This window comes from Ursus americanus, chromosome 4 (assembly GCF_024610735.1).
Source record: "Ursus americanus isolate L20-20 chromosome 4, mUrsAme1.1.p, whole genome shotgun sequence".
Taxonomy (NCBI): domain Eukaryota; kingdom Metazoa; phylum Chordata; class Mammalia; order Carnivora; family Ursidae; genus Ursus; species Ursus americanus.
Window position 1 is genome coordinate 32,030,460 of NC_142130.1, and position 26,804 is coordinate 32,057,263.

Here is a 26,804-nt window from a genome sequence, read left to right on the forward strand (position 1 = left end):
ACAGAGTTTGGGCTTAAGACCCCGACGCCAGGGCTGGGACTGTATTCCAGCTGCCCCCATTCTACCCTTGTTGCTGGTGGGGAGAGGGCCACAGGGGTACAGGGCATTCTGTACAGCTGTTTTGGGGAGCAAGAAGGTGATTCAAGTCCTTCGTTGAAGCCACTTAGTAGGATGTGGGTGAGCCCAGGGCACTCAGGGCGGGGTGCCCCGCCACCTCCCTGCACCCCTTGGTCCCTGAGCCGTCCTTCCCTCCCCACAGAGGCTGGGGAGCAGCAGCATGCAGCCGGAGGAGGGCACGGGCTGGCTGCTGGAGCTGCTGTCCGAGGTGCAGCTGCAACAGTACTTCCTGCGGCTCCGGGATGACCTCAACGTTACCCGCCTGTCCCACTTTGAGTATGTCAAGAACGAGGACCTGGAGAAGATTGGCATGGGCCGGCCTGGTAGGTGGGAACATTGGCCTTGCTGCTTGCTTCCCCACTGACCATTTACCTCCTCTGTCCTCAGGACTGCCAACTGCATGGAAGAGCCCTCCTCCTCATTCCATGGGGTGGCATAGCTGAGAAGGCTCGCTGTCTGTCCGGGAGCCCCCAAGGTGGGGTGGCGGGGCATCGGTAGCTGCCGCACACCGTGAGCGCGGGAGAGCAGTTGGCAGTTGTAAAGGTGAACTGGACTTTGAGGAGAGTGAAGTCTTAAAACTCTGGACACCCAGGATTAGACACACCCTTGCGGCTTGCTCAGACATTTGGCGGATGCATTTCCTCCATCTCCTCCTCCGCGACAAATGTGGGATTGAGCCTGCTCTGTTCACCATCCTGAACACCAGAGGGGTGGGTCAGTGTCCAGAGAGCCGTATGAACACGAGAAGATAAAAACCTTCAGATGGTTTGCTAATTTTCTCTTAACCTGTCTCTTTCTCACAAAGATCTGCTGTAAACTGAGCGCGTTCTGTCTCTTTCCCGTTCACCAGATCTGCTGTATCGGCTGAACTCATTTCTTTTCTGTGTCTTTGTCCTGAAAGTACTGATTATAACATCTAGAAGCCATGGTATTCCTTGTAGAGCATTAGAAACTTATTAGTACATTCAACTTAAAATAGCTGAGTAACTGATAACATGCTAAGTTAGACATTGACATATGCTAGTTTTGGCTCGGATAGTTGGTATCTATACCAACTATAGTTGGTAATAAAATTTTATGGGAGAAAAAACTCAAAATTGGGCAACTTCTACCCATTACCTTGATTTTTTTTTTTTTTTTTAACTTTCTTGAGAGTTGGAAAAAGACCACTGCTGTTCAATTTTGGTGGTTAAACACCTCCGTCTAATTCGAGAGCCACTGCCTGAAGTGGAGTGCCGGCTGGTTAACTGTGCCCCTGGTTGGTTGGAATGGTCCGTCTCCTTGGTGTCATTGTGCTGGGCTCTGTCTAGCGGTGGACCCACCCCAGGGGAACCAAGGAAGCATGCAGACGAGTTGTGAGCTCCCTTAACAACATCTGAAACCCTTTCCTTCCCTGCAGGCCAGAGGCGGTTATGGGAGGCTGTGAAGAGGAGAAAGGCCATGTGCAAACGCAAGTCTTGGATGAGCAAGGTGCGTGGACGAGGAGCAAGAGGGGTGGGCAGCCTCGCAGGCCTCCCTGTGATGTCAGTCCTAGGAAACGCCCCAATTCCCAGGCAGGTGTCATCCGTCCTTGGTACAGACTTCCCTCCTCCAGGGTCTTACTGGGCACAGGGCTTGTAGAACTGCCCGGCTAAGTGTCTCGTCCCCACCAGAGATGGCACATGAGTAGCCTGTGTGCTGCAATGGCTTCACATCCCCTCCCGCTGTGCAGTCGCGCTGGGCGTGGAACAGGCGCTCCTTGACAAGTGCGCCGTAACCTGAGCCCTTGCTCTGTCTGACTGTTGGGGCCAGTGTCCAGGGCAGAGTGGTGGGGACTGTCTGGACCCAGGACATCTTTGCCTTGCTTCCCTCCTCCCCCACCTTCCCTAGTCTACAGGGGTTTCTCTGGTCATCTGGCCCTGCTGACAGCTTCCTTCCCCGTAGCCTGCCCCCCTTCTCCCTTTGCCCTAATTTGGGTCTATGGAGTGGTGAGTCCCTGGTCTGACTCAGTGGAACTTTGCCCATTGTCTGGAAGACAATGCGAGAGGAAGTGAACCAGCCAGGGCCTTCCCTCCCCGCTTCTGGCCTCAGGGCTGGGGTGGGGGCGGGGTGGGCAGGGCAGAACAGCTGGACTAGGATTGGGCAGCATAGATTCCCTGGCTGTGATCTGGCCAAGGGGCTGTCTCTTGGGAGCCTGTGGCCTTTTCTGGGGACACTGTCCTGGTCCCTTGCCCAGGTTTTAGGGAAGGATGAGTTTGTTGGGCGGATGAAGGCAGGAGGGAAGAGCTGTGCAGCGCGCCAGGATTCAGGGGTCATGGACCCACCACACAGGAGGGCTTCAGGTGGGTCAGTGAACCTCTCCAGACCTGAGGCTTGTCTTCAGTAAGGGTGCTGGCGGCACTTGTCCGGCTCACCTCAGCGGGCGGTGGAGAAGGTCCCTTGAGGTAAAGGCTGTGGAGGGTCTTGTTAGCTGAGCACTGCTTGCAAACATAAGGGAGTTTAGTTATGGGAAGGAAGGACAGAGCAGTGGCTAGAAGAGGCCCTCAGATTGGAGACACCCCCTACCCATACAGATAAGGCTCTGCCAGCCTTTGGGAGGCAGGGGCCCAAATGGACAGAGTCTGCAGCCTGAGGCCAAGGCTTTGGATGCCCCGGTGCGGGTGGCTAAGTCAGATCGATGGGGCCAGCTCTGCTACTCAGGGTCCCCTTCCTCCTGTCCCCTGACCTTTGGCCCCTTCCCTCCACAGCCCAGGGTGCAGAGTCCCCTCCAGTCTTCCTTTCTCAGCTCTCGGCTCTAGGTGCCCCTCCAGAAGCCCAGCTGTCTTCCCAGGCCCTTCCCCAGCAAGGCCTTGCCTCATCTGCCCCGCCCCCCCCGCCCCGCCACACACACATTCACGGTCCAACCTCAGGCTCAAATTATCCTCTCCTCCTGGCAGGATGAAGGGCAGTCAGCTCCCCAGGGAGGGTGGAGACAGACAGCGCCAAATGGGCAACCCAGAGAAGGGGCCAGGGCTAAAAATGGAAAGGGAGGTGTTTGTGGAGGGCCCCTCAGGCTCCTGCCCCTCTGCTCGGGTTAGGGGCTGGAGTCTGTGCTGGGTAGGGGGACAGGGAGGGACAGGTGGTGCAGAAGACGGGTCTGGAGTGGCTTTGGGCTCTCCCTGACCCCACAGCTGGGTGTGGGGCCACAGCAGTCACAAGCTACATGCCTGTCAGTCCATTTCTGGCACATACCCTGAGGCCACACTGAGACTGTGGGTTCCCGTTTGAGGGTGTGGTCTGGAGGAGGGGAGGGCCTGCAGCCAGGCTGCCCCCTGGCAGTTTGGCAAAGCCAGGACCTCTCTGGAGGCCTAACTGAGGATCCTGTGGGGCAGGACTGAGGGACTGGCTCCGGGGCCTCAGGCTTCCATCTGGCCCCTGGCTGCCTTCAAACAGGTGTTCAGTGGAAAGCGACTGGAGGCTGAGTTCCCCCCTCATCACTCTCAGAGCACCTTCCGGAAGACCTCACCCACCCCAGGGGGCCCGGCAGGAGAAGGGCCTCTGCAGAGCCTCACCTGCCTCATTGGGGAGAAGGACCTGCATCTATTCGAGAAGCTAGGAGATGGCTCCTTTGGCGTGGTGCGCAGGGGCGAGTGGGATGCCCCCTCGGGGAAGACGGTGAGCTTTCTGGGTCCTGTGGGATGTGGCGGAGGGACAGGCCTCTAAGAGACTCTGGAACAGTCGTGTCCCGTGCCCCCCCCCGCCAGGCAGATCTTTCCCCTCTACTGGGATGTTAATGGGGCTGGGCACAGGTCGAAAAGGGGCTTCCTCTGGACTCCACGCTCAGCTTTAACTAGACACATCTGTTTCTTTTTTTCAATTTTAAAAATAATTATTATAAAACTTTGGAAGTTATATAAAAAATAAGAAAAAAACAATTTTTTGTAATACGCCACTCAGAGGAAGCAGAGTTAGCATTTCAGCTTAGCGAATTTTTACGTATGCACGGACCTATGTAACCACTGCCCCGATCATGATAGAGAACAGCCCCAGCACCCCAGAAGGCGCCCTCTTGCCCCTTCCACTGAGTATCCTCTTCCTCCAAGGGAAGCACTCTTCTGATTTTGTCACCATAGGTTCCTTTTTTGGCCATATATGTATATATTTTTAAGACTTTTTCATTTGAGAGAGAGAGAGGCAGAGCACAAGCAGGGGAAGCGGGAGAGGGAGAAGCAGGCTCCTCACTGAGCAGGGAGCCCGATGTGGGGCTCGATCCCAGAACCTGGAGATGATGACCTGAGCTGAAGGCAGACACTTAACCATCTGAGCCAGCCACCCAGGAGCCCCTTTTTGCACTATGTTTACAACATTTTCCTTCCACACCAAAGACATTTTTAGTGTTGCATTTTATGACAACATTTTAATATTCTGTCATCACACTGGTCATCTCTTATTTAACCTGGGCATTTCCCAGGAAGGGGAGGCTGCCCTGCCCCAGCCACGCCACAGGCCCCTGTGACGTGCTCACCCATCCAGGTGAACAGACCCGAGGCAGGGCTGTTTGGACTGAGTTGGAGGGAGGAGCAGGTTGGCTCAGAGTGTTGGGGCCTGGGGCCTGTCCTGACGCCTTCCCATGCCCACTCCGGGCAGGTGAGTGTGGCCGTGAAGTGCCTGAAGCCTGACGTGCTGAGCCAGCCGGAGGCCATGGACGACTTCATCCGGGAAGTTAACGCCATGCACTCGCTTGACCATCGCAACCTCATTCGCCTGTACGGTGTGGTGCTCACGCCGCCCATGAAGATGGTGAGTGCTGCGGGTGGCGGACGGGTGCTCAGGCAGGGTCTCTGCACCCCCAGATCTGCCCGTCGCCCTGCCTGCTCTGGGCTTCGTCCTTCCATCCTGATGAGGGACGCTTTGGTCCCCCACTGATGCGGCAGAGTGGCTCCGAGGGGCCTAGGCTGGTACCGTGTCCGCTGGAGCCCGTGTCCGTCTTTGGCTTTTGTTTGTGCTCATTGGCACAGAGTTGCACTCAGAGGAGGGGCTGGCCTTAGAGGTTCATTTTTAGAATTTCTAATCTGAGCCTCTGTGCGTTGCTTCTTTCTGGGCCTCGGGTTCCCATGTTACCTGGAGGGAGAAGCTTGGGGAGCTGGAGAGGTCCTAGAGGTCCCCAGAGGGCAGGCCAGGAAGGAGCATGGAGTGTGGCTCAGGCCTTCAGGAGAGGGCCTGGGAGCCCAGCATGGGGCACTGAGGGAGGAGCAGGGCTCAGCCACACTTACCCCTCCTGCCTCCCCCATGGCCTCAGGTGACAGAGCTGGCGCCGCTCGGATCGCTGCTGGACCGGCTGCGCAAGCACCAGGGCCACTTCCTCCTGGGCACCCTGAGCCGCTATGCTGTGCAGGTAGCAGAGGGCATGGGCTACCTGGAGTCCAAGCGCTTCATTCACCGTGACCTGGCTGCCCGAAATCTGCTGTTGGCCGCCCGAGACCTGGTCAAGATCGGGGACTTCGGGTTGATGCGTGCACTTCCCCAGAATGATGACCACTATGTCATGCAAGAGCATCGCAAGGTGCCCTTTGCCTGGTGAGGGACAGGTGCCGCCGGCTCACAGGGCCTGGACCCCGTCCTGCCCTGTCCCGGTCCCTGCACACCCAGGCCTCAGAGCCTCCAGGGCTTCTCCAACCACAGTAGCCTTTGTCTTCTCTGGGCCCGGGGCGCCATTCTTGTGCGCAGTCCATCCACCTGTCCATGTAGGAATTCTCTGGGCCTGTGTGCCAGATAGGGCAATGCACGGGGATGAGTGCTGTGGGGGCTCGGAAAGGCTTCCCGGAGGACTCCATAGGAAGCTCTTGAAATATCAGAAGTTAGCCAGGCAGACTGGTTGGCAAGGATGTCCCAGGTAGAGCTGGCCGCAGGCAGGGCCGGACCACGCTGGGCCTGGCAGGCTGACCAGGGACAGTCACCTGCACACTGAGGGGGTACCTGGCCCTGCCCTGGCCCCTCTCTGAGCTTCTCCTGTGCTGCGACCACCATAGTCCATTGGTTCTGGATGCACCTGAAGGAGTGTGGTCTCCTTGCTTTGGGGTGTGAGAAGCAGGGTTTAGTTCTCCTTGCCAGAAAATCCTTCTAACCCAGGATGCACAGCTCCCCTCATGGGTAACTGATTTTACATCAGGCTGACCACACATTCCGGATTATGCCTCTTGCTCTAGAGTAGTCAGTAGCACTGCCTTCAGACCCAGGCACCCTGGTTTGGGTGGTAAATGATAAAGTCCCCCTACGGTGGCACCGTGAGATGAGCAGATCATGGTTACTTGCATTTCACAGGTGAGAAACATGAGGCTTGGGGATCTTGAGGGACTGTCCCTGGGTCCCACCCCCTTTGAGTGGCAGGGCCAGCTCTCCAGTCCCAGGAGAGAGTCTCTGGTGCTGTGTTAGGTCAGCTTCCCATCACTGTGCCCCTTAGCCCACCCGGGAATACCCCTCTCCTGGCTCTGCTGAGGTGGCATTTCTCTGTCTCACCCAAAAGGGAGTTCCAGAGGGACTGTGGGATATTTGGGTGAAGCCGGTATAACTGTTTCCAGCCATTTCGGTTCTTCCTCAGACCCTATCCAAATTTTCCACCCACACCTTCCTGCTGAAATGACCCAAATCCCAGGATCCTGCCCCAAATCCGGAAATTGTCATCCTCCCACCACAATTAGAAAACAGCCTGAGATTTTATCCCCTCTCCTCCCCCTCACCAACTCCTGGAGCCTCTGACCTTTCCCCCCCCACTGCTTCCCTGACCTGCAGACTTCACCCTCATCCCACCCAGGCTCCGTGGGAATAAAGACATGAGCACAGATGATTTTCTCCAAGTGTGTGCATCCCACAGTCAGTGAGTCCTGTCCCTGTTCACTTAGCACGTGTCACCAGTGCCTGCTGCTGCTGAGCCTGGCACACAGGCCCACAACATGCTGTTGAGGGAATGTTTTATGTCCGTTGAGCTGCTGTGGGTGGGCATGCTCTGAGAGGCCTTCTGTCTGACCCCTGCCTCTGCCAGGTGTGCTCCTGAGAGCCTGAAGACACGCACCTTCTCCCATGCCAGTGACACCTGGATGTTTGGGGTCACACTGTGGGAGATGTTCACCTATGGCCAGGAGCCCTGGATTGGCCTCAATGGAAGTCAGGTGAGAGGCTGGAGATGTGCGCCCTACAGGATGGGTGGGGGTTGATTGGATTCCTGGCTCCCAACCTGGCCCTGTTGGAACTGGCTCTTACTTCCTAGGGCCCCTGTCCCCCTTGTCCTGTGTCCGCATATGACCCCTCAGCTGAGTAGAGAGAAGGGCCCCCAGTGGTGAGGAGAGGGACAGACTAGGGCTTGCTCACATTCTTTTCCCTTGCCATGGCCACCTACCCAGAGGCCCCAACCAGAGTGTAAGGGTCAGGGGCCCGGGGATAGGCTCCTGGAGACAGACCGTTTCTTCGGGGTGCAGGCATGGTGGCCCCCAGCTCCAGTGGTTCCATGGGCTGGAGGGCAGGTGGGAAGTGAAGAGCTGGGTGCTCTGCTCGGCTCACACTGCACCGTCCCACCGCCAGATTCTGCATAAGATTGACAAGGAGGGAGAGCGTCTGCCACGGCCTGAGGACTGTCCCCAGGATATCTACAACGTTATGGTTCAGTGCTGGGCCCACAAGCCAGAGGACAGACCCACCTTTGTGGCCCTGCGGGACTTCCTGCTGGAGGTGAGGGCTGGTCTGCGCCCCGGGGCTGGGGTATCCAGGCAGGGGTCAGGCCCAGGCGGGCCGTGACCTGTCTCTGCCCCCAGGCCCAGCCCACGGACATGCGGGCCCTTCAGGACTTTGAGGAACCAGACAAGCTGCACATCCAGATGAACGATGTCATCACCGTCATTGAGGGAAGGTAGGGAGCGCGGGGCTGCACCTGCACTGCCTGGAAGGGCGCAGGGTGGGGGTGGAGGGGCCTGCTGGCTGAGAGCTCTTCTGTCTCCAGGGTTCCCATGACAACACAGGCTGGGGGAGCCTGAGCTGTGCAGTAAGGGGAGGACGGGCCTGGCTTCGCTCTTGAGCGCCTGGGGTTAAGTACCAGATGCTGCCGCTCCAAGGGAATTTCCCTGCCCAAGGCCACCTCCTTTACCCTTTTCCCACTGGGCTCCAGCCCTGGCTGTGTGGGTCATAGCCAAGCTGCCGTTATGGTGAGGCGTAGGAAGTGGCCCAGCTTGGCCTCGGGGCCACAACTAGGGACTCTGGAACTCCTGAACATTCCTCTTATCTCCCCCTTCCCTTCTCGCCTCCTCCCAGGACAGGGACTCTTGACTACCCACCTGGGTGCCTATCAGTACCCCAAAGCAACCCAGCCTCTTCCTGCAGCCTCGGCCCTCCCACTGAGCCCCACTGCCCCCTCCTGGGGCTCCCCTCCATTCTCTGCTGGGCTGCCCACCTGGGCTCCTTTGCCCCCAGTCCCCATCTCAGGGCCCTCTGTTCCTGACCCCTCCCTCCCGCCAGACACCTGGGATGCTTGTCTCTGCTTCCAGGTGGCATCTCCTGAGTCACGTCTCCTTCCTGTAGCCCCTGTTGGAGCCCTTCTGCCCAGGAGGCCCTACCCACCACTCACCCCACCCTCTGTTATCTGATCCCCAGGGCGGCTGAGGAACTGGTTGGGGCAGGGCAGGCTTGAGGTGCCTTTGGGGTAGGGGTGAGCATGGAGGACCAGGAAGAGGAGCAAGGCAGAGGGAATCCCCTCTGCTCCCAGCTTCTGTGACTCAGGGCCAGGCAGGCATGGGGGCAGGGGTCGCTTCCCACAGAGCCCTTTCTACCTGGACCTCAGGTTTGGGGGTCTGGGATTCTTAGTTAAATCCTATGCCTCATGGGGGTTGGTAAGAGACGAGAGCTTCTGGGTTGAGTCAGAGTGATGGAGTAGGCCTTGGAGCCCAGGATGGTTCTGGAGGAACATGACCTGCCCCCACTGTGGCCCCAGCACCTCCTCCCCAGACCAGGGCTCCCCTAGCCTTTGGGCCCAGTATCTGGGAATACAAATGAAATATCAACGAGTTGTGGGGGTGGAGGTTTGGGGGGTAAGTGGTGGTGGACAAAAGCAGAAAACTCTTAGGATGAGAGAGGCCCAGGGGTCAGGAAGGAAGATAGTCTCTGGATTTGGGGCTGGGGGCCAGACGGGACTATAGGTATGGCTCTCTGGGGAACATTCTAGAAATAGGAAGATGAGGGTGAGGGCCCATCTGGAGGGGCATTGCAGGGCCTTAAGTCAGAAGTCTGGATCTATACCCATTCCTATCTCTAGGAGCCTGAAGACCTTGGACCTGACCCCTCTTGTGCACTGTAGCCCTCAGGGCTTTGTTTCCCCCCATCCTTTGCTGTCAGCGGGGGTCCAGTGTTCCCCAGGGGGTGACTCAGTTGCTGCTTGTGTTCTGGGTGTGTGTCTCTGGAGCCGGTGCCCTGGGTTACCACCAGAGCTAGGCAGGCAGCAGGTGGGGCCCCGGGGGAGCCACTCCTCTTGGGAGGCACCCTGGTCGTGCCCTGCCCCACCCTTGCGTCCCAGGCTCGGGTTGGCCCCAGCTGCTGGCCCTGCAGCGGCCTGCCAGTGTGGGCTAGCTGGGCTCCTCCTCCCGGGCCACGGCCGACTTGGACCACAGTGCCTGCTCGTGGTTCCTGGAGCTGCTCAGGAGGTGGGAGGTGAGGGGCAGGAGGCCACAACAGCCGGCGAGGCTTTGGGGATGGGCCTGTGTGCGGGTGGTTCCAGAGCTTTCACTCTGCCCCCTTGTTTTCTCGGTGCCCAAATGTCTCTGTGTTTGTTTGGCTGACTCTGTCTCCATGTCTCTGGGTGGAGGGGTTGTCGGTTCACTTGTGGCTTTTGGGGTCTGGGCTTGTACGTGTGGGTCTCTACTTCCCGTCTGCTCTTAGCCGGGCTCTCAGCTCTCTGCTCCTCCATCAGCCCTGGATTCCTTTTGTGGAAGCGGTGCCGGTGTTTGTTTCCAGGTCGAGTCTGGGATCCCCTCGTCCCCAGCTCAGTGCTTCTCGGGGCGCCAGGCAGTGGGCAGGGAGGGGACACCAGACGTTCTGTCGCGCTTGTGAGGTGCTGTCTAGATGGAGGAACAAATGACGAACGGGTCTTTTCCGGGGGCTCTTGCTTCGAAGCTGGGTGGCCAGGAGCACTTCCATGTTCCGTTTTGATAGAACCAGAGAAGGGAGACAGGTTTTGAAATCTGTCTTCGGGGCCCTGGCCTGGCCTGGTTCCCGGAGCCTCTGCTTGGTCCAGAGGCGGGGGGTTGTCCCTCAAACCCAGGGGCTGCCTGGGTCACTCAGAGAGAAGTGGGTGGGGGCCGTGTTTTGAGCAGAATGTTTATGCAACATTTATCAGCCGTTTCTGGACTGGACCACCTTAGGCCAGGACTGGGACAGGGGGCTGAGATTTCCAGAAGCTGGTCCCAAATAGAGCAGGGACAGCCTTAGGCAATTCTCAGCTCAGGCCTTGGTTTCCCAGGTGCCCGTCTGCTTCTTGCCTGTCCCAGGATGCTGGCAGGCAGCAGGAAATAGAAAGTTCTCGCTGGAGGTGCTGGGCCCTTTTCTCTCTCCCCCGGGGACTTCTGTCTGCACCGCAGTGTCTGCCTATGGTGGGCCTGACCCTCCCGTTGCAGACTCTGGTCTGTTTTTTCGGGGGAGTGGGTGTGGCCAGTGCAGGCCGGGTGGGGAGGGTGGCCTTTCTGAGCCACTGGCACCTGGGTCCCACCAAACCATAGAGGGGGCTAGGCAGGCAGCGCAGTATAGCATTGGCCATCTCAAGAGTTACATCTGTGCCCTCTCGGGAGGATGCTGCTTCTGAGTGTGCTTGGGATGTGACTTCCGAGGGTGTCTCTCTTTCTTTCTTCCACATGCCCTGTCTCCCAACTCCCCTCCCCCAGGAGCAAAGTGTTTGTGGGAAATGATGTCGGGACTCCCAGCAGTCATGGGGGCTCTTGCCTCGGCCATACCTGTAATAAGGGGAGGTGGGTTGGTGTCTCTCACTCTCCGAAGCGGGTCCAGAGGAGCCGCTGTGTGAGGACTTTGGCTGTGCTGGCAAAAGGAAAGGGGCGGAGGGGCTCTCTGTTCCTCCTGCCAGTCTGGCCTTGCTCAGGGTCCACAGGGAGGACATGGTCACAGGGCAGACCTGGCCTTGGACATGATTCCATTCTCCGCTGAACGACCTCTCTGCCTCGGCTGCCTCCCTCACCCAGGTTAATGAGCACCTCCGAAGAGGGGTGGAGAGCGGAGTCCAACGTCCAGCCTGGGGTTGGTGTCTGAGAAAGTCTGTGGAGAGGCACGCAGAACCCAGGGAGCCAGCTGGTGCAGGAGGGAGGGGGGAGAGCAGCAGCGGGGTCCCCTGGTGGCAGGCATCCCTCTTCACCCCTGCTTCATGGGAAGACATCAGCCTCAGCCAGCTCCCAGCGGCCGGAATGGCCCTACTGTTTTCCGATGGGCTTTGTCCGTTCTTGGGTGTTGTCCTCTCTTCTTCCTTCCTCTCCTGCCCTTCCCACCCCAGGGCAGGGTGTAATCACAGGGTTGCTGTGTCTGGTGGTGGGCTGGTCAGTGGCCCTGTTTATAGGGAGGCTGGGCTCCCAGCCCTCCCCTGCCCCACCTCTTGGCTTCCCAAGCACTGCCGTACTCGTGGGGTTCGACTTGTGGTCTGCAGAGCAGGTGATGCGAGGTCATGCTGCTCCCAACGGGCCACATCACCTTTCAGAGGAGGGTCCAGGAGCTCCGCCTTCATCCCCCCTTGGCCCCTGCGGTCTGGCTCCAGTTTGGAGGAGACCTTTACGCTCCCGGCCGCGTGGATGGGGTTGCCTGGGTAGGCACACATGTCCGCCACAGCGGCATGAGGCTGTCATTCTGTCTGCCTAGCTCAGAGCCCGCCCACGTTGTCAGGTGTGAGTGATCCTGGTGACAGATGCAGGAGCCACAGTCTGCCATTCGAAGTGTCCAAGAGGGCCTCCTCCTGCCCTGACCCCCACCCCAGGCCGGGCTGAGGCTCCATCAGCAGAGGTTTCTTGTCAGATCAGAGTGAGGGGCTGGTGGTCCCACAGTCTGGCTACACTGGGAAGCTGGGTCCCTTTCTAGACTTCGTATTTAAGGCAAGAGTAGAGTTCCCCAGGAGACGGCTGGGGGTTAGGGGGAGGGTCCCACAGCCCTGCCTAGAGGTTGTGGAAGGCACTGGAGATACAGAACCGGTGATGGGACAGCGTGGATTGCTTTGAGTGCTTCCAAATGCACGAGGGGCTGCGTGCAGGAGGTAGAGTGTAGTTGGAGGGCTTGGCTCCAAGCCCAGTGCTGAGGCTGTGGTGCTCCTTTGGACCCTGCAGCTCAGGATGCCCGGAAACTGGGCTGAAGAGCAGGATTCGGTGGCCAGAGGGTGGGGGTCCAGGCCTTGCCAGGAGGAAGGAGGTGAGGCAGCTTTGTAGGAAGGGTGCTGGCTTGCAGACTAACAACAGAATTTGAATCCTGGGTCTGCTACGATCTGTCTGGGAACTGTAGGCAAGTCCTGTCACTTGTTTGAACCTGTTTCCTTATTTGTAAACTGTAGGAAAAGCTGTCTGACCCACCTAGGTATCTTGGGGTAAGGTGTGTGCAAACAGCTGGGGCCTGTACCAGGGGAGTGACTGGTCATGGGGCAGACAGGCTCATGGCAGACCACCCTGGTCTCAGGGCCGTAGCCCTCAGGCCCCGTTCTGTCAAAGTTGTCATATATCATGGCTAGAGAGCTTGGTATGAAAAGGATCCTGCTCCCTGCCCCCCCCCCCATCACGCCCTGGCGTTCATCATGTCATCTCTGTGGAGCAGGGCTGAGAATTACTGGTGGCGTGGGCAGAACACTCGGACGCTGTGTGTGGGGCCCTTCCCGCGCAACGTGGTGACCTCCGTGGCTGGCCTGTCGGCCCAGGACATCAGTCAACCCCTGCAGAATAGCTTCATCCACACGGGACATGGCGACAGTGACCCCCGCCACTGCTGGGGCTTCCCCGACAAGATCGACGAGTGAGTGTGATTGGGGGTAGGGGGTTCTCCTGTGGCTCCAGAGTCTGCAGCCCCTCCCTGAGCACACAGGCTCTCGCTGGCTTCCAAGGTCCTTGTCACAACTGTGGGGCAGAGGGTCTCACTGCCCAGAAGCTGTTCCCTGTAGACAGAACCGGGATTAGGATCTTCAAAGGATGGAGACACACTTCTCTTTGGTGGAACCCCTGCCGGCACACTGGCCTTAGGAAAAGGGACTTGGGGACAGCCTTTGGAAGGGGCTCAGCAGGAAAGCTGTCATGTTCCCCAGTGTTTGTGTAGTAGCTTCCCACTCGGCTGGTGGGGTCCCGGACACTGAGCCTGCTGGCCCGGGGGTCAAGTGAGCTGGTGTTCCCAGACCTGCAGGCGCAGAGAAAGAGCTCCCTGTGGGGAGACTCCAGAAGGAAGGTTAGGCAGCACCCCAGCTGCCTGCTCACTCTGTGCCTGGCAGGGGGGGTTCAGTCTCCTTTAAACGAAAGGATGAGGTCACTGGGGGGCATCTGGGGAGGACAAGAGAATTAGTCACTTCCTGAGTGCCCTGCCCCAGCAAGCCACCTGGCCGCTCCTCTCTCTACCGGCCCCAGGGGGCTTCCAGGCCACCCTTTCTCCTCTGACTTCTCCTGACGTTCGGTTCTGCCCTGAGAGGTGCCGGGAAGTAGGCCTTCCCCCTTGCCCTCACACCAGAGCGCAGCAGCCCCCGGCGGGGGGCAGCTGGTGTCTCTTACCTCCCAAGAGCCAGGCGCGGGCCTGAGGGTATTGGGGCGAGGTATGTAGACGCCCTCCGAAAGGAGGCCCCGGCGCCCTCTGCCCTGCTCCTGGCGTGCTGTAGCCAGCCCAGCCCCATTCCTCCAGGCTTTAATCAGCCCAGTGACTAAGTCCCAGGGCCTGACAATCAGCACAGGGCTTGAGAGGGTGAATCGGGAGCAGGCCAGGTGGCCCAGCCCCTCTTCCACCGGGCAGTGGGGCAAGAGGGTGCCTCTGGCCCACCCTGACAGGGTAGTGAGGCCGGGGTGCGTCAGAGGAGTGCGCCCGCAGGTGGCTGCCAGGCGTGGGAGGGGTGCCATGGCAGTTGCGGAGGGCCATCTCTGCTCCTGTGGGGTATTCTTGGAGCCTCTTCGGCCCAGGCCTTTCAGCCTATAGTCAGAACTTCTGCCCTGCCCTCTCTCCTTGACACCTCCCCTGGGTACAGTCTTCGGGGAGCTGCAGGGAGTTGGAAATCCTGTGCTCCCCACCCAGCTCTGTGCGGGGCTTGGGCAAGATAGGTTCCCTGCACGCCCTCGGGGCTTTATTCTCTGCCTGGCCCCGGGCCTCTCCTCCTGAGGTTTCCCCACTCTCACCACTGCACACTCTTCCCCCAGCCTCCCCCCTCTGATCCGGTTGTCTCCCCACAGACTGTACCTGGGAAACCCCATGGACCCTCCTGACCTGCTGAGCGTAGAACTGAGCACCTCCCGACCCACCCAGCATCTAGGAAGGGTGAAAAGTAAGAGCCCAGCTTGCCCCGGGTTCATCAGCTGCCCAGGAAGAGGCACTGTCGTCTGCGAGCGCGCTGAGCCGGCTGCGCTGGCTCGGGGACAGTTGGGTCAGGGCTGCAGGGGGACAGCTGTGCCCCGGCTCCCGCTGGCTGTGGGGTGGGAGATGAGAGGCGGCTGTATCCGCCGAGGTGGGCATCTTCGGCCGGTCTCCTGTGTTGGCCGGCCCGCCTCAGCTTCCCTCCTCCCTCCTCCCCGCCGTGCTCAGATGCTGGCTCTCCTCACTCCCCCTAATCCTGCTGTCCTCTCCCGAGCCAAAACCACCCCACGGGCTTCCCGCTGGCCAGGAGCCCCATCCATCTCCCGGATCCTGTGCCTGTCGCTCCGGAACACAGTTTTCCCCATCCTGCCGCCCCACTGCTTCCCATTGCTGTTGGGTTCGTACGTTCACGCGCCCCTATTCACTGCCCTCTCTCTGTCTCTCTTCACACTCTGCCCTCTCGTCTGGCTGTCTTCCCTCCCCTGTCCTCTGTCTGTCCCGCTCTGCTCCTTCTACTCTCCGCATGGCCTTTCTTGCAGGGGAGCCTCCACCTCGCCCACCTCAGCCTGCCATCTTCGCTCAGAGTAAGTGGGGCTGCTCTCGATGCCTTGGCCCCTGCCCCCGTCCCCTCTCTCCTCTCATTCCTCCTCTCCTTCTGGAAGGTACAGAGCCCTGGTGGGCTGGCTGGCTGTGTGGGAGGGGACGTGGGGTGTGTGCTGTGAGCTTTTACTGCTGACCTTGGCCCAGCATGCCTGCCTCTCCCCCAACCCCCAAAAGCCTGGGCTTCGGGAGCAAGTGTGGGGTCCTGGCGCCCACCTCTGTGCCATTGCCTGGCCCTGCCGCAGTATTTGGGACCTGTGGGGGCTGTGTCTGGGCTTTCACGGTGCTTGGTCAGGAGTGCCTGCTGCCCTGGGTGGGGGGGGGGTGCCCTTAGCCCCTGCCTGCACTAATGGTGTGCCATAATGGGGTGGGGTAAGTGATTACTAACCGGGGCCCAGGAGCCCAGGGTATTTGGGGTCTTGTGTGTTGGGGTGTCAGGCAGCTGCGGGGTGTTGCTTGCTGTAGCTGAGACGGCGGCAGGGGCGCATCAGCCCGTGTGGAGCGAGCAGGTTCTGTCCTGTTTGAACAGGGTTGGTGTGCACTGAGAATTCTGGCAGCCGAGGGCTAACCTCTGGGGGCAGTGGGAGTGGGGAGTTGGGGGAAGATACATGCCTTTCTCCCCCGGTTCCCCTGCCTGACACTGCCTTCCTGTTGGGGTCTCCCTTTCTATCCTAGAGCCAACCTATGACCCCGTAAGTGAGGACCAGGACCCCCTGTCCAGCGACTTCAAGAGGCTGGGCCTCCGGAAACCAGCCCTGACCCGTGGGCTGTGGCTAGCGAAGCCCTCGGCTCGGGTCCCGGGCACCAAGGCAGGTCGTGGCGGCGGGGGCGAGGTCACGCTCATTGACTTTGGCGAGGAGCCCGTCGTCCCCGCCCCGCGACCCTGCGCGCTCTCGCTGGCGCAGCTGGCCATGGACGCCTGCTCCTTACTGGACAAGACCCCGCCACAGAGCCCCACGCGGGCCCTGCCCCGGCCCCTGCACCCCACGCCTGTGGTGGACTGGGACGCGCGCCCGTTGCCCCCGCCTCCTGCCTACGACGATGTGGCCCAGGATGAGGATGACTTTGAGGTCTGCTCCATCAACAGCACCCTAGTGGGTGCAGGGGTCTGTGCTGGGCCCAGCCAGGGTGAAACCAACTACGCCTTTGTGCCCGAGCAGGCGCAGCTGCTCCCTCCCCTGGAGGACAGTCTGTTCCTCCCACCCCAGGGTGGGAGCAAGCCGCCCAGCTCGGCCCAGACGGCAGAGATCTTCCAGGCGCTGCAGCAGGAGTGCATGCGGCAGCTGCAGGTCCCGGTGGGCTCCCTGGGCCCTTCTCCCGGCCCGGCCCCAGTGGGTGAGGACAAGCCCCAGGTGCCCCCCCGCGTGCCCATCCCCCCGAGGCCCACTCGCCCACGTGGCGAGCTGTCGCCGGCCCCCTCAGGCGAGGAGGAGATGGGGCGGTGGCCTGGACCAGCCTCCCCTCCCCGGGTGCCTCCCCGGGAGCCCCTGTCCCCTCAAGGCTCGAGGACCCCTAGCCCCCTGGTACCGCCCGGAAGCTCCCCGCTGCCGCCCCGGCTCTCCAGCTCACCGGGCAAGACCATGCCCACCACCCAAAGCTTTGCCTCAGACCCCAAGTATGCCACACCCCAAGTGATCCAGGCGCCTGGCCCGCGGGCTGGTCCCTGCATCCTGCCCATTGTCCGCGACGGCAAGAAGGTCAGCAGCACCCACTACTACCTGCTGCCCGAGCGCCCACCCTACCTGGAGCGCTATCAGCGCTTCCTGCGTGAGGCGCAGAGCCCCGAAGAGCCGGCCCCCCTGCCTGGGCCCCTGCTGCTGCCCCCGCCCAGCACCCCAGCCCCTGCCGCCCCCACGGCCACTGTTCGACCGATGCCCCAGGCCGCCCCAGACCCCAAGGCCAACTTCTCCACCAACAACAGTAACCCAGGGGCCCGGCCACCAGCCCTGAGGGCCACGGCGCGGCTGCCACAGAGGGGCTGCCCTGGGGACGGGCCAGAGGCTGGACGGCCGGCAGACAAGATCCAGATGGTGAGTGCCGGGCCTGGCCGCCGGGTGGAGGGGCAGGGGCCCCAGGGCCCCAGAGGAATGGGCCCAAGTGGCGCTGACGGGTAGGTGGGTGGGTGTGCCCAGCTGCAGGCCATGGTGCATGGGGTGACCACAGAGGAGTGCCAGGCGGCCCTGCAGAGCCACAGCTGGAGCGTGCAGAGGGCTGCCCAGTATCTGAAGGTACCGCCACCTCCTGCCCGCTCTGGCTTGCAGGGGCCCTGAAGACTGGTGCTGCCGCTCTCACCTCCCCTGCCCCTCCCCGCCCTCCCGCCTCCGGCTCTCCGCCCCCTCCCAGTGCGCTTCAGCCCCGCGTGTCCCATGGCCGCACCCTCTTCCCCTCAGGTGGAGCAGCTCTTCGGGTTGGGTCTGCGGCCGCGAAGCGAGTGCCACAAAGTGCTGGAGCTGTGCGACTGGAACCTGGAGCAAGCCGGCTGCCACCTTCTGGGCTCCTGCGGCCCTGCCCACCACAAGTGAGTGAGCCCCGTCCCCTCGAGGAGCCCTGTCCCGGAGGACACCTCGCGGGCCACGCGTGGTCCGGGGATGCGGGGCTCCCCAGCCTGGGGTGGGGCAGGCAGCCCGATGCTGGGAATGCAGACAGTTCTGGCTGAACACGGTTTCTCCTAAGCGCCTTGAGACTTTTTAGCCCCTTGGTTCAAATGAACTAATGAGTAAAAGAGGGACCCGGAGCCTGTCCTCCCGTGGGGGTCGTTTACAGCGCCTGTTGTGCAGTCTGATAGTGTAAGAAACGTTACTGCTGTTCTTATTATTACTGTTATTAAAGATAAAAGGCATCCCAGGACGATAAGTTCCAAAATCGTTGCTGACTTTTCAACTGATTAGCCTAGCTCCAAGAGGCCTTCTTGTGCCCACCCACACTAGACGCTCCCTGTTCTGTTGCATCGGCCCCTCTGTTGATAGAGGGGCTTTCTGGTTGTTTCCCGTCCTTTAGGCGCTGAGATGTCCAGAGAGCCAGAGGGTCTGCCCTGAAGGAATCACTTGAGCCTGTCCATCTCACAGGGGTGGGGAGAGACCCCGCTCGGGCCTGGAGGACCTGCTGCCACTTGCTGCTCCTAGTGGCGGAGCCAGGCCAAGGCAGTAGGAGACCGGGAGCCCCGCCTTGCCGTCCCTCCCTCACCCAGTGCTGTCCCCACAACTTTGGATCAGCCCTTGGTACTCTCAGCCAAGGGGTGGGAAGAAGCCCTGTGAAGGCAGGCCTGGTGGCGGCCTCAGCAGGCCCTGCAGCTGACCTGCCTCTGGCTCCAGCCCCTGGTGTGGGGCCTGTGGCCGGAGCGTGTCCCCAGGCTCTGCCCGCGGGGAAGCCAGGCTTGACCCGTGCAGGGAGGATGTGTTGGCCACACAGAAGGGCGGACCAGCACCCAGCAGGCCCTCCCCGGGGCAGGGCCCTTCTCCAGGGATCCCCCTGGTGGGCAGTTGGGGTGTCGGAGAGAATGTGACTTGTGGCCTCGCCATGGATACGTTATGGGACTTGGCTGGTCTTAGGATCTTGTGCCTGGAAATAGCCCTAAGTGGCTCAGGAAGCAGAGCAAGGGTGCCAGATTGTTCTCTGGCAGGGACCAGGGCCCAAGGCCCCAGGGTTGGAAGGAGACCAAGGGGGCAGCTGCCCTGGAGGGACACCAGAGCTTCCTCTTTGACCCTGCTCCTCCCCTGTGCTGTTCCATGTTTTCTTGCCAACGTCTGCCGCCAAAGTTGCTGCCCCAGCTGTGGATCCCTGCTTCTTCCAGAGAAATAAAGCTAGTTTCTATTTTACGTTACTTACTTGTGCCTGCCTGTTTCTTTGCCTCTTGGTCAGCAGCCCGAGGCCCCAGGGCTTCCCAGGCCACCATCTGTCCGGCCAGCGGGCCTTGTGGCGCCACCTGTGGGCAGAGGGAGGAAGTGCGGCCTGGGTGAGCCTCGGGGCTCCCTCCCCTTCAGGGCTGGCAGAGGGCAGAGCCCCCCCCCCCCCCATGTAGTCACGGACTCACAGTCCCCATGTTCTTGCTCTAGAGTTCCCAGAGGCAGGGTATACTGCCAGAGAGAGCTGGAGCTAAACCAGAAACTTCTGAAATAAGGAAAGCTTCAGTATGTATTTCAGTTTTGGTTTTCTATTTCCTATGGTTCAAAACTCAGAAGGTATGGAGGAGCCTAGAGCGAAGTCTCCCGCCCCCGCCGCCACCTCTCCTCCCGGGAGGCTGCCTTCAGCGTCAGAGTCTTGTTTTCTCGCTTACGGTGCTTTGAAGCGTTCATAGCCGTACTGAACAACGTCCGCATTCTTCTTTGGGGTTCCATGCATGTGCCATAGTCTGTTTGACCAGGCCCCTTTTGATGAAGGGTGTTTGGGTTGTTTCCAGTCCTTTACAATTACAACCATGGCTGCAATAAATGGCCTATGTGATTATTTTTCACTTGCAAGTCAATCTGAAGGCTGCGTGCCCGGGAGTGGAACTAACTCCACAGAGTATGTGTTCAAATGATGGGTCTCGCCGACTGGCTCTCCACGGGGGAGGGTGTCCCGGCAGCCACCGCCACCAGCACGGGAGGGCTTTCCATGTGTTACGGAGCTTTCTGATTTTTGCCAGCCAGACAGGTCTCTCTAGTTTTAATTTGCATTTCTCTCATGAGTGAATAAACATGAAAAATGATTTGGGCCATTTGTATTTCCTTTTCTCCGAGCCGCCTATTCATACCCTGGGCCCATTTAAAAAAGTAAATGATGAGTCTGTTAGTAGTTCTTAGAAAATGACCGGATCAAGGGAATTAGCCCTTTGAGTTTCACCAAGCATCTGAGCAGGAAGAGAGCTAAATCATGAGAGAGGAAGCTGATGGGTTAGGTTTGTTAAAAACAACACCAAGACCATATAGGATGGGCCTGGGGCTGTGTGTCTGCTGCTCCAGGCTGGCCTGCCCGGTGGGCCTTCAGGCCTGGGAGGTCTGGAGCCTTCAGATCCAGACATGTCTGCATACCCTGTGTACTAAGTCAAGAATTCAATTTAACTGTGATTTAAAAATATTTAAAGATTTTATTAGAGAACGTATGAGTGTGTGAGCACGAGTGGGGGGAGAGAGGGGGAGAAGCAGACCTCCCCCACTGAGCGGGGAGCCTGATGGCGGGGCTCGATGCCAGGACCCCGAGATCATGAGCTGAGCCGCAGACACTCAACTGAATGAGCCACCCAGGGGCCCCTAAAAAAATTGGGTCACGATATATCACCAAAGAGAAGAAGGTAATATTAAGTTAATTTTGGGCTTTGCTGTTAGACCTGGATCCCATTCTCAGTTAAGTTACTTAAGCTTTCCGAGTTTATAAGCTGGGGGACAGTCATCCCTGCTTTCTAGAATGGAGGTGTGGATTAAATAAGGTTGCATAGATCAAGTATTTTGCTTAGTGCATGGACCATGACAAGGACCCAATAAACTGTAATCATTAGACATTTTATTTTTTCATGTTCCTGCGGTTTCTATCAGTAGCTTACATTACTCACTGACCACCACTCTGGTCCACACTTGTCTTCTCTTCCCATTTCCCTTAATTTCATTTTATTTTTTTGAAATAATTTGTTCTTTTGTTACAGAGTCATTCCTTTTTATAGATCATGGACATTCTCAACTCCATTTTTAAAAATGTTTCTCAGTAAACGACGGCAGAGCTAGTACATTTCAGAAAGGTATTTTGCAAGGGTGACGCCAAAGGATCGGGGGCTCCTCAGTATCAGGAGCCCCAATGTACTTTTGCCAGATCCCCAGTTCCCTAAGTCCTAGGGCTTCCTGCTTTTTTTCTCACTCCAACCAGCCTGCCAGCTTTTGCCAGCATCTCCCGGGTTTATTGAAAAGATCTTAAGGGAGGCTTTTGAAAAAGCTGACCCAGGCTTGTTTGCCAACAAGAAGAATCAATGAATCGGCAAGGATTCATTGGGTAGCTTACCGAGTCAACTCCTGAAGAGGGAACACAAGCTGAACAGACAATCTGCCCGGAAGACTGTGGCATTATAACAAGGCGATAAGTACTCTAAGATCATTATGTGCCAGGCGCCTTGGGAGCAGGGGAGGTGGCTTCCTGGAGTAGGTGACCTTGTGCTGACTTGTCGGTAAGAATAGGCATGTGTCAGGAAGGTGAGGAGCACGCCAACATTGCAGCTGGAGGGAACGGACTGGTTTAAGTCCTGAAGTTCGGTAAGGCTGGAGGCCATCCTTTTGTTGTGTTTTGGGGGTGAGCTGGAGGTTGCTTTTATGCGATCCTGATCCTGGTGAGTGAGGCTGGCCTGGATCATGGAGCTGCTGGTGTGATATCCTGAGTCCTTTAGACTGTAGGCAAAGGGAGACAGCAGAGGAGAATAGGCAGAGGAATGATGTAGTCAACCTCTGTTTTTTGCTTTGTTGTTTTTTAATATTTTATTTATTTGTCAGAGAGAGAGTACAAGCAGGGGGAGCGGCAGGTAGAGGGAGAAGCAGGCTCACCGCTAAGCAAGCAACCCGATTCAGGACTCGATCCCAGAACCCTGGGATCATAACCTGAGCTGAAGGCAGACACTTAACTGGCTGAGCCACCCAGGAGTCCCCAACCTGTGTTTTTAAGAGAGAATGCTCTGCTTAAAAGTGGCTCACTGCTCCCCTTTAACCAGGAGTGGAGGAAAGGTCTAGTAGACGTGTCTCACTGCACAGTTGGAACACAACGGTGTTCTTAATTTGAAGCAAATTAATTTTTATGGAAATCTGACCTTGGGGAATGGAGGGACCTCTAACTCCTGGAATCCTTGGCTAGAGCAGGTGTTCCCAAAGGCCATTTCAGCGCCAGTGCTGGTCTAGGGTCGTGCTGGTCTAGGGTCAAGTTTTCATTGGTCTGAGTTGAAATGATAAGAATAAGAACCATACAACAGAGTTTTTCTTAAAATGTATTCAAGTTCAAGAATTGCCTTTATTCTGAGATTTCTGTCTTTCTACATTTACATTGAAATGGCTATTCCTGTATGATGGTGGTAGCGATAGTGGAAGGTGGCAAATTTGCGAGCCCTTATGTAGCTATGCGCTGTTAGCACGCTCTCTCCAGTAATTATTATAAGGATCCCTGAAATCCATCTTCGGAACTGCTGGGCACTAGTGCTTTTGTGTTACGCAGCACCACCTATTGGCCAAATAAGACATTGCAGTCAGACTAAATTTCAGATCGTGAAGAGATAAGATTGTGTAAAGTCATTGCCCAATAAATCCATTAAATCCAAAAGCTGCTGGCCCCGGGCCCATGGGTGCTTAAGGGGACTCATCCCAGCGAAGCTGGGAGGGGAGGGGACCGGTTTGCCCACCATCTGGAGCCAGAAGGGGCCAGCTAGGATCTAATGCCAGGAAAAGGGACCGGGTAGGGGGCTCTGAAGACCACCCCTAAATCTAGGAAAGAAACCAGGAGCTGCCTGGGAAGATGCTGCGGGCTAAGGGAGCGCATGCAGTCATTTACCGGGGACAAGTCCTAGGAAGACACCAGCGCCCTTTGGGAAGCCCCAGGCACTGCTGTATCTTTTGTTAATGTTTTTATGATTGCCATACATACTCATTGTTCATCGAACAGAAAAGCGCAATGAGAAAATTAAAATTACCCAGAAAGCCACTTGGAACTTTGATATATTTTCTTCCAGTTTCATTCCTGTGTACATACATGTTGTGTGTATTATAGTTTTATGAAATTAAGGTCATCCTGCTTCTACTGTTTTGTAACCCTTTTTCTACACTTATTTTACACCACAGGCAGTTTTTTGTATCTTGAAATTCATTTTCTCAAATGTTATTAAATGTCAAATTTTAAAGCACTGCATAGTTCTCATTCTGTAGAAATGAAATGTCGAAATTTTGTTTTTTAATACATTGTTTTGTTAGCATTTTTATTTTGTAACAAATGATTTTTTTTTTTTTAATTTATTTACTTGAAAGAGAGAGAGCACGCATGTGCTCTGGAGGGCTGGGAGAGGGGAGGAGGGAGAGAATCTCAAGCAGACTCCCCGTTGAGGACGGATCCTGATGTGGGGCTCGGTCCCATGACTCTGAGATCACAACCTGAGCTGAAATCAAGAGTCAGTCACTCAACCGACAGAGCCACCCAGATGCCCTTATTTTGTGACAAATTTTTTTACCAAATACTGCTGAATGGCTTTCCAGAAAACTTTGTTTTCTTTATTAAAACAAAGCACATATGTTATGTAAAGAGAGGACTTACATTCTGGAGATATGTTGTAAAATATTTTTGAGTGACGTGATCCATTGAGAATAGTCTAGATGGTTGGAGGAAATGGGCCATGAGTTGATAATTGTTGAAGGGGATGATGACGGGGTATAAGGGGTTATTGTACTCAGGATGGTGGATGTTCCTTTCCACAAGAAAACAGGAAGCAAAAATGCATGCGTCTGCAGCTGGGGACATCCCCACTGGGCGCCCCGTCTTCCCTGAAGTTGCCCTCGCACGTTTCTCTGTTCCTGCTGACACCACCAGGATGGCCCCCAGGGATGTGTGACCTGGCACAGAGCGTTCAGAACCCCCTTCTCTTGCTGGCCTCTGTGAGGTAGAGTCAGGGTGGAGTTTTACAAACCACAGGACCAAATCCTGAGGGAAACCTCTCCAGTCCTGTCACCAGCCTTGTCACAGGCCCCATCCCCTATGTTGACACTTGATCCTGAGGCCTTGCTACAGAAAGGGAAGCGTGAGGTCCAGCCACATCAGCATCACCTGGGAACCTGTTAGAAATGCAGAGCCTGAGCCCCATCCTGGACCCACTGAACTAGAATCTTCGTTCTACCAAGATTACCAGGGGGTCGTGGAAATGATCAAGAGCGTAAAGCCTTGAAGCAAGGGCAGCTCTGTTCTGGTTGCGGAGAGCTGGTGGGCCTTGGTAGCCCTGCTTGGCTGCCAGGAGCCCCTGATCTCTTAGGCCAGGGCTGTGCTCCCTGCCTTGTCCCACTGACCCACCCCCATCACCCATCACCCATCCTAACTGCCCTTTTTGAATAAATAATTCACTTAAAAATATTGGCAAGGAATTTAATTGCCAAGCGTTTATAATAGTAAACAATTGGGAGCCATCGGAATGTATCACAATAGGGGATTGGTCAGATACAACTATTTCATCCATAGAATGGGGATCAACACAGCAAATCAAAGAATTCTTACAAGAGTATTTGATTAATATTCAATTAACATTAAAATTGATTATTTCTGAGATATGAGTTTTTTTAAACTTCTGTATCCTGTTCTACTGCAAAATGGCTTCCTGTTATAGTTTGCTTTTCCAATTGTTTTATTGTAAAATACACATACCATGAAACTTATGCTTTTTTTTTTTTAATAGCAGCCGTCCTAATGAGCGTGAGGTGGTGTCCTGTGGTTCTGATCGCATTTCCCTGATGATTAGTGATGTGGAGCATCCTTCCCGTCCCGTGGTCATTTGTCTGTCTTCCATTTCTTAATTGGGTGATTGGGTTTTGTTGTCCTAATTGCCCCTTTGCTAGGCGCCGTGACCTGGGCCTCAGGTCTCACCATCTGGATTCACCAGCCTTGGGAACACTGCTTTCTGCCTTGCTTGTCTCTCCAAGCATGCAACGTGGGCTTGGCTCTCCCTACACACACACACACACACACACACACACACACACACGCATGCACGCACGCACGCACGCGCTCCTTCTGCGGCGGCTGTGTCTTTTTCGGGGTATTATCAGCCTGTTCTTGGAGGAGCAGGACCATGCACGTGTCTCTCGGCATCCCCATCTAGCCTGGCTCTACACCTGTCCAGGGACTGCTTGCAGTCCTGCGGATGGTCCCCAACCCTTGTGGAGTGCCACCTTCCCCACGGCTGTCCCAGCCGCTCCAGCCAGCGGCCTCCAGCGCATGCCTGCGCAGCCCACGGCCTGGAGGGGTTGCCCAGCGGTCCTGTGGGTCCTGTGCAGCTCGTAGCGAGCTCTCTGGGCTCTCAGTCACTGAAAGGAAGGGGCAGCTTAGAAGGAGCAAAGATCTGAAATCGCAGAAACAATCGTGTGGTGGGAAGGGGTGGCTGGCCCGGGGTGCCTGGAAGCAGGGGAGAGCCCAGAAAAAAAGCTGGAAAGGTGACCTCAGGGGATGGTTTTGTTTCTGTGATTAGGTTTTAAGTTCTAACGAGCAGACGTGTATCTTCCTCCTCTTCGTGCGTGCGCTCCTGGAAGAGTGGCAGTTATTTGCTTTTGTTGTTTTATGGGTTAGCATTTTGATTTCACTTCCCTTCCTCCCTCCTTTTCCCTCCATCCCTCTCTCCTTCCCCCTTCCCCTTCTTCCCTCCCAGCCCTTCCTCCCTCCCTTCCTCCCTTCCTTTCCTCCCTCTCTCCTTCCACCCTTCCTCCCTGGTGGAACTGAGTGAGTGGCTGCTGGCGGTACGTAGAATACATTAATTGTATTAATGAAGACATCCTGTCTATGAAGGCAGATCACTGGCTCCCCAGTCCCCTCCTCCCCTGCCAGCACCAGGGAGGCCCCTGGGTGCAGCGAGGACCCCGTGTCAGGGGCAGGCCTCCGGAAGGACTCAGCCTCAGGGGAAGCCCCCCACCCTCGCTCTTCTTGGCCTGTCAACTGCCCAGCTCTCTCACCTGCTTCCCTCAGAACCTCAGGAAGGTTCTGGCCTTGGAGGTAAGGGAGAGCTGGTCAGAGAAGGATGGCAGAGCTGCAGAAAATCCATGTCTGGCCTATGTTTTGGAGAAGTGGTTGGCTGCCCAAAGCCCTGGGTTTATGAGCTCTGTGCTTGTCTGGTGCTTACGCTCTGTTTCCCTACAGCCTAACCCACAGGTGACAGGCTAACAGCCTCCTCTCACGTGCATTTATTTTTCTTTGTCTCAGTTACATAGTTCCCATTTGAAATAATTCTTATTCTCAACCCCTTTATGTCTCTGCTAGGTATTTTGAAATGTCAAGTATCAAATATTTCCACATATGTCATCCATGCATTTATTCAACCAACATTGCGCGCGTTCCTACCATAGACCTGACCCTGATCCAGAAGCTTGAGGTACAGCCAGGAGCAAATGGGGAATGAGCTACCAGGCAAGCCATTTGCCTAACTTCCGACAAGCCATTGTTCCAGCCAGTCCCCTACCAAAAGAAACAGAGTGGGCTTTTTCTTCCCCCCAAAACATTTCCTTCTTTGCCAAAAGAGCATTCTCATGTTAGAATTTCTGGAACATAAGAAAAAAAGGTCTCCAACTCATATGTAGTCTGACACTTGAATGCAACCACTGTTTAACATCTTGCTGTTTGCCCCCCTGCCCCCCCTCCCCGTGTTCACGTCATTGTACCTTCATTAACATCGTCCCCTGAGAACACCCGCCAAAATGTCCTTAGTCATTCCCCTTGGTCGGGTATGGAAGTAGTTCCCATTTTTCTTCTATTTAATCAACTTCTCTCAGTGCTTAATATTAATCTGGTGTATTTCTTTTCTTTTCTTTTTTTAAAAGATTTTATTTATTTGACACACAGAGAGAACACAAAGCAGGGGGAGCAGCAGAGGGAGAGGGAGAAGCAGGCTCCCCGCTGAGCAG

At 56.8% G+C, this 26,804-nt stretch overlaps 1 protein-coding gene across 17 annotated transcripts in view; it reads left to right on the forward strand.

The window, feature by feature from the left end:
- The window catches only part of TNK2 (tyrosine kinase non receptor 2), a 46,234-nt gene extending 27,192 nt beyond the window's left edge, over positions 1–19,042 (forward strand). For 4 of the 17 annotated variants that reach the window (XM_087861551.1, XM_045812571.2, XM_087861549.1 and 1 more), the window contains exons 2-16: positions 260–440; positions 1,517–1,587; positions 3,529–3,750; positions 4,723–4,875; positions 5,375–5,652; positions 7,115–7,241; positions 7,651–7,797; positions 7,881–7,975; positions 12,901–13,095; positions 14,502–14,593; positions 15,162–15,284; positions 15,898–17,252; positions 17,355–17,450; positions 17,613–17,740; positions 18,220–19,042. In XM_087861551.1, coding sequence (XP_087717677.1) covers positions 278–440; positions 1,517–1,587; positions 3,529–3,750; positions 4,723–4,875; positions 5,375–5,652; positions 7,115–7,241; positions 7,651–7,797; positions 7,881–7,975; positions 12,901–13,095; positions 14,502–14,593; positions 15,162–15,284; positions 15,898–17,252; positions 17,355–17,450; positions 17,613–17,740; positions 18,220–18,226 — 3,252 coding nt within the window. In that variant the 5' untranslated portion in view covers positions 260–277 and the 3' untranslated portion in view covers positions 18,227–19,042. Of the gene's footprint in view, positions 1–259; positions 441–504; positions 661–1,516; positions 1,588–3,528; positions 3,751–4,722; positions 4,876–5,374; positions 5,653–7,114; positions 7,242–7,650; positions 7,798–7,880; positions 7,976–12,900; positions 13,096–14,501; positions 14,594–15,161; positions 15,285–15,897; positions 17,253–17,354; positions 17,451–17,612; positions 17,745–18,219 lie in introns of those variants that run through there. The other 13 variants (XM_045812575.2, XM_045812580.2, XM_045812576.2 and 10 more) reach the window with 11 other exon arrangements.
- Positions 19,043–26,804: the final 7,762 nt, after the last annotated feature.